A 6,000-nucleotide genomic window follows, 5' to 3' on the forward strand; every position below is an offset into this window, starting at 1 on the left:
ATTCAGGTGAATCTCTTTTTATTCAGACTCTCACTGCTGTAGGAGTAATTCCTGGAAGTGATATGACACCTGAAGCAGCCCTAGCTAAACTGTCATATGTGTTGAGCAAAACTGATATAAGCTGGGAAGAAAAGAGAGAGGTAAATATTTAACTAATGCATTTAGGAATTTGAGTTTTATAAATAAAACTTTCACCTATTTACTCTACTGGCCTCTGTCTAATTAAATAATCTTTTTTTTCCAATGCATATCCATGAGCATTTGTTTCTACAAATTTAACATGAATGATCACAATATCTTTCTTAATGCCAAATGATATAATTATAAATGTGAAAATAGATATGCTTGATATATTTGAGGTGGGAGGAAAATCCTCAGACAAATTCAGTATTGAGCTTGTCCTCCAGCTTCAATGTATGGGCCAAATAAATAACACCTGAATTGGAATTGAGAATGGAGATGGAAACCTAGTCCCACCTGAATTAATATCAAAACTTCCACTGACTTCCGTGGAGCCACGTTTTCACCCATACTTCAGATTTTAGCTTTAATGAAGCAGCTGGCATTTTGCTACTTATTTCACTAAAGTGTGTGATTTGAGTGTTAATATTTAGGTGTAATTTTAAGAAGATAAAACAGTTTTTATTAGGTATGCATATTAAACGTGAATGACTATTGTGTTTGTTGTAATTGATAAATATTTCTTAACACATGTATAATGCTGGATGCTTTTTCAGTTCTTAATATCATAAATTTTTTGGGAAATAGGCACAGATAACCGTTACTCTAATATATAATCCAGTATCAAATATCTGGTTTTGTTGGGGAAACTGTAGAGTGCACAGATTGTAATTGCTGTTCTTGTGTTTATTGATGTCATAATCCTGATTAGATTGGGGTTTTTTGGATGATGTAAGCATGAGATGTTCCATAGATTTAATTTTAATTTTGTTGTTTTTCCCATTGGATAAAACCAAGCCTGAGCTTAAATTTGTTTTCTTACAAACTTTTAAAGAGGATAACTAGTTATCTGTATGTGAAATCTTTAATGTTAATACTGTCAACCTTATCTCTCTTCTATCAAGCTTATTAGTAAACATGACTTTTTAACTACCAGTTGCTTGATAAATCTCCTTGCTTGAAGAGAGGCAGTGCCTTTTTACTAAAGGAAGAGTCCATTGCACTCTGCAGGAACATGTCCGGTGGTCAGCACAGTGGAAGATATGGTGGCTGCTTTCCTAAAGAAATAGCAGTGCCCAAGACGGTGGGAATCCATTCATTACTCCACAGATGAACATGTCATTTCAACTGTATTTTGTAAAAAGAAATGGTATTTTAGCAGAAGCCCTTCAGTTTGGCTGCCTGGCCAGTCTTTGGGGATGCCCATGATGCACAGCTAGCCTGTGTTCTTTTCTAGGTTTTAGTTGTTGCCCTGCTCGCATAGAAAAATGTCTGACCTGGGCTTGTAAGTACTTTAAGCCTGGGTTGGCTTCCTAGCTGAGGGTGTTAGGTTATAACTCAGGCTGGCATCCAACCACTTTGCAGTGAGAAGCCAGGCTGTATTACTTGAGTGATCATCCTTAGGTTAGCCTAATGTGGCTATGTGGCTCCAAGTACCAGTTGCCTAGGTTAGCTGTGGAAGGTAGACTGCTTTAACTGGAATAATAGAAAAATAGAGCTGGAAGGGGGACCATAGCAGATCCTTAAATCCAACCTCTTGCTCAAGGTAGGATCATCTCTGTCTAAACCATCCCAGAGAAACATTTTCATGTTTTCACTTAAAATTTTTATGGTAACAGATCCCACTATCTCTGTAGGTAATCTGTTTCAATGCTAAATCACCTGCATAACTAATACCTTCTTTCTCATATCTAACCTAAATCTCCCTTGTTACAATTTAAGACCACTACTTCTTGTCCTACCTTTTTGGATCCAGAACAGTTGTTCACCATTCTCTCTCTAATAATGGGTCCTTTTGCATTTGAAGATGTCTTATCAAATTCCCCTCGATCTTCTCTTCCAATGAAATAATCTCAGTTCTTCCAAACTTGCATCATGACCATAAAATTTAGGTCAGCCTGTGAAATTCTGGAAATGTACCCAGTAAGTGTGTAACTTCTGACGCATGTAAATTTGTCTTCCAGCAGATGGTTATTATAAGTGCTTGGATGTCTTTTTTTTTTGATGTGCCCAGATGCAGATAAAGCCAAGACATTTCTTCTTCCAGTGTCATACCTTGCCCTTTATAAACATCCACTGTCCAGTTCTCACAATTCTCATTGAGACAACGAAATGCTTTATAGTTCTATCAGCACCCTTGACAAGACAGGGACAGCCTATAAAAGTCATTGAAGTCAGGAAACCAAATTGATTTGTTAATGATTATCAATGTTGGTCCTCCTTTCCTCCAATTTTAATAGAAGCTGGTTTCTAGATCTTAATATATTTGATTTTTTCCCTGCTGTTTGTTCAAGAGGTTGTTTCTAATGGTTACGGATAGATGTGTAAGCAGAAAATGTGATTGCTGCTTTTTTCTGACTAGTTCTAATGCCCTCATCTTGCAAATCATTATGTTTATGCTTTATGTTAAACCATTGACTTCCATGGTTCACCTAAGGGTAAATACGTGCCTGTCTGTAGTCGGAGCTTTAGAACTTCAGTTTCCTAAAATACTGGAAAAAGACACTATCTTAGAACGGTGCAGAGCATTTCCCAAAAGCACTGTTTGTCTACTAATGCTAGTTTCTTGTTCAGAGTTTTAATATGCCATTTTATTTAGAAAGGGTGCTGCTTACCACGTTAGGGGATCCTGACTTATGAATGCATATTACTTCCCCTCTCCCCCCCTCCAGATATATTGTTCTGCCCTTTAGATTTTCCTGTGCTAAGCAAATAGGCATTTTAAAGCCTATAGAAAATATTATGGAATTTAATCAATGTGTGCATTCTACCAAGTGATATTTTTTTAATTTTCCTTTTTTTTTTTAACAGTAATTTTCATCCATTTGGTTTTTCATAGATTTCATAGACATTAGGGCTGAAAGGGACCTTGTAAAATCATCAGGTCCAGCCCCCTGCCCAAAGGGTAGGAAGTCAGCTGGGGTCAAAGGATCCCAGCAAGATAAATGTCCAAATGTTTCTTGAAAGTGTCCAGAGTAGGTGCTTGCACCACCTCTAGGGGGAGTCTGTTCCAGGCCTTGGGGGCTCGGACAGTAAAGAAGCTTTTCCTTATGTCCAGCCTAAAACGCTCTTGCAGGAGTTTGTGACCGTTGGACCTTGTCATCTCCTGGGGTGCTCTGGTGAACATGTGTTCCCTCAGATCCTGATGCACTTTTCCATGACTTCCCCATAACTTTCTAACTTAGGCTAATAAAACATGTCTTGAAAGCATTCACTATCTTTCCCCTTAATTTTTATAATGTTTTATCTTGGTCATTTTTGCAGAAGCTGGGTGAGAATCTGAGAGGAGAAATGACTGTAGTACCCACAGGAGCCAAGATCTCTCTCACAAATAGCAAATTTATTCAAGTACTTGCAAAATTTCTAGCTACAAGCTGCAAAGAGGTAAGGGCTTAAACCGAACTCTCACAAAGCAGAAAATTCAGCTCAAACAGCACAGCTTCAAGGTGCACTGCAAAGCAAAAATGAAAAGGAACATAAATTTTAATACAAGAAGTACAAAATTTCACAATCAAATCCCTAACTTTTTTTTCTTTTATATTTCTATAAAATCATCCTCTTGATTTCCTGGTTCACAGTTCTAGGCAATCACAAAGTCTAAAAGGCTGACTAAGTCACGCTTGGTTCTTGTGAAGTGAAAGAAAATAAGATCAAATTTGTGTGCATGTTCTATGCCCAAATATACTAACACTTTGGAAAGTTTGAGACAACTAGGAAAATTCCATAATTGTATACACAGGTGCATATGACTGGCATGAGAGGGGGTATTCTGTACGCTGATAAACGTGAGGTGTCACTACTGATTGCACAGGTAGGATGGTATTACGTGACTTGGTGGAGAGTCTTACAAGACAAAGTATTCTGACCTTCTCTTGGCTTGGTCTCAGGGAAGGTTCAGTGTACTCAAGGGTGAATAAATATAGGCCATAATAAAATGGGGCCAACTTAGGATGCATGGGGATGGGAAGAAAACAAAAAGGACCAGGGATTGGGTACCACATGGAGTTAGTCAGATATAAAACAAGCTGATGACAAATTCGAGGCTGTCACTCTGAACTTGTAGAACAGGAATCATTCTGCAGTTGGGTTTCAAAAACACCAGCATTGAAGAAGAGTTGATTTATAACAGAGAAAATTGGCTGTAGGTGTTTAAGACAGTTCTCTTGGTGACAAAATAATTTTACAACATGCGTTAGTAAGCTCTTTGCTGTCATACAGAAAAGATCTTCAGAATGATTAATCAAGGATTGATAGCCCCAGAGAAGATTCTATTGCTCATCTAAACATACTTTTTACACTGTTTTTTTGAGGATGAAATTACATCTATTTAAAAGGCTTAAATTGGCAGTGTAGCATATAATTAAATGCAATAGGGATTATACTGGCTTAATTATTTTGAAAGGAAGTAACCAATTCCCAAAATATTTAAGTGATGCAAAAACTGTGTGTAGCCCAGACCTAAGAGAAGTTACAGAGCAAAACCATTGATCTCTGGCTCTTTTCATCTTTGATTGCAATACTTATTTCCTGACCATGCTGCCAGAGATGAGCAAGAACTGTATTGGACAAGTGAGGCATTGATAGTCTGATGCTTAGGGGGAAGGGGAAGGGAGAGCAGGGAGCGGCACAGGTTGTAAATTTTTGTTTTGTCCTCTATCCCCAACTCTAAGTGGAACAAAGCCAAATATTTTCATGCTGCAGATTTTTGGGGTTTTATTATTATGTTTAACTTGTGCTCTCAAAGGCTGAGTTCAGGGAGATATTTGATAGGGCATGTGGACCCTGCTAGTGTGGCCCACAGGACAAGTGGGCTCACCTGGTTAGAAGTTGGACAGCCCTGAGCTAGTTCATTCTTTCTTAGAAAAGCACTAGATTTGTGAGAGACGCAATGCTTTTCTTTTGTTGTAATGTTAAGGTGCAGTTCTCTTTAGCTGTAACAGCATTTCTGTCACTTCGTAGACCAAACTGGCAAGTGTACACCATGGCGAGAAACTATGGTTTCTCTTTCCCATTATCATGTTTTAGAAGGCCCCACAGAGTATTCTAATGCATACTAGATCTAGAATAATGCAGACAATATTGGCATTATAAATGCATTGATGCAAGGTTAGGATGCACCAGAAGTTTAGTAATGTTATTTGTACAAAAGCGTGGCTCAACAACTTAAAAAATGTAATCCAGTTTTTCTGTCTATGTAGTATATTCTTGCATTATGAAAATTATGTTCATCACTGCTGGCAGCCCAGCTGCTGCCACTTTCCCATGTTCTGTCATCACCCAAAGTACAGAATTGCTCAGCTATGGCTCTGCTGCTTCCAGTGGATGAGCAAGTTCAAGGCTATTCAACTAGTAGCCTGCAAACTGCATGCGACCCCCTTGGCACCCATCCAGTCCCTGCTTACCCTGTTGCTCCAGCTGTTATAGCATCTGGAGTCTCTGGGCTCCCCTTCCCTCTTTTGGCTTCTTCATTCTGGGCCTGCCCTGGGGGAGTTGTGTAGCAGAGCAGAGGGAGCTCTGGATGAAGCCATGGCTACGTGGTGCACGGTGCAGTAGTAGAAGTGGGGGGCAGGGGTCTATGTGATATCATTGCAGCAGTGGTGGGGGGCATCTGTGTGACCCATGGGGCATGTGGACCCTGCTGGCTACAAGTTGGACAGCCCTGAGCTAGCTCATTCAGAGGTAGCTTGAGGATCTCTACATGCCACTGCATTGTGCTATGTAAACACAACTTCTAAGACTTGATATGCTTATTGCTCTGAAAAGCAAACATTTTAGAACATGCTGAAAGAATTGCCTGTTATTTGTTGGCCAAATCTTGAT

At 39.1% G+C, this 6,000-nt stretch overlaps 1 protein-coding gene across 3 annotated transcripts in view; it reads left to right on the forward strand.

The window, feature by feature from the left end:
* Positions 1-6,000, forward strand: part of ASPG (asparaginase) — a 109,509-nt gene that overhangs the window by 82,885 nt on the left and 20,624 nt on the right. For 2 of the 3 annotated variants that reach the window (XM_025197212.1, XM_025197213.1), the window contains 3 exons: positions 27-140; positions 3,445-3,564; positions 3,920-3,991. In XM_025197212.1, coding sequence (XP_025052997.1) covers positions 27-140; positions 3,445-3,564; positions 3,920-3,991 — 306 coding nt within the window. The remainder of the gene's footprint in view (positions 1-26; positions 141-3,444; positions 3,565-3,919; positions 3,992-6,000) is intronic. The other variant, XM_025197214.1, reaches the window with a different exon arrangement.

This window comes from Alligator sinensis, unplaced genomic scaffold (assembly GCF_000455745.1).
Source record: "Alligator sinensis unplaced genomic scaffold, ASM45574v1 scaffold85_1, whole genome shotgun sequence".
Classification (NCBI taxonomy): Eukaryota; Metazoa; Chordata; order Crocodylia; family Alligatoridae; genus Alligator; species Alligator sinensis.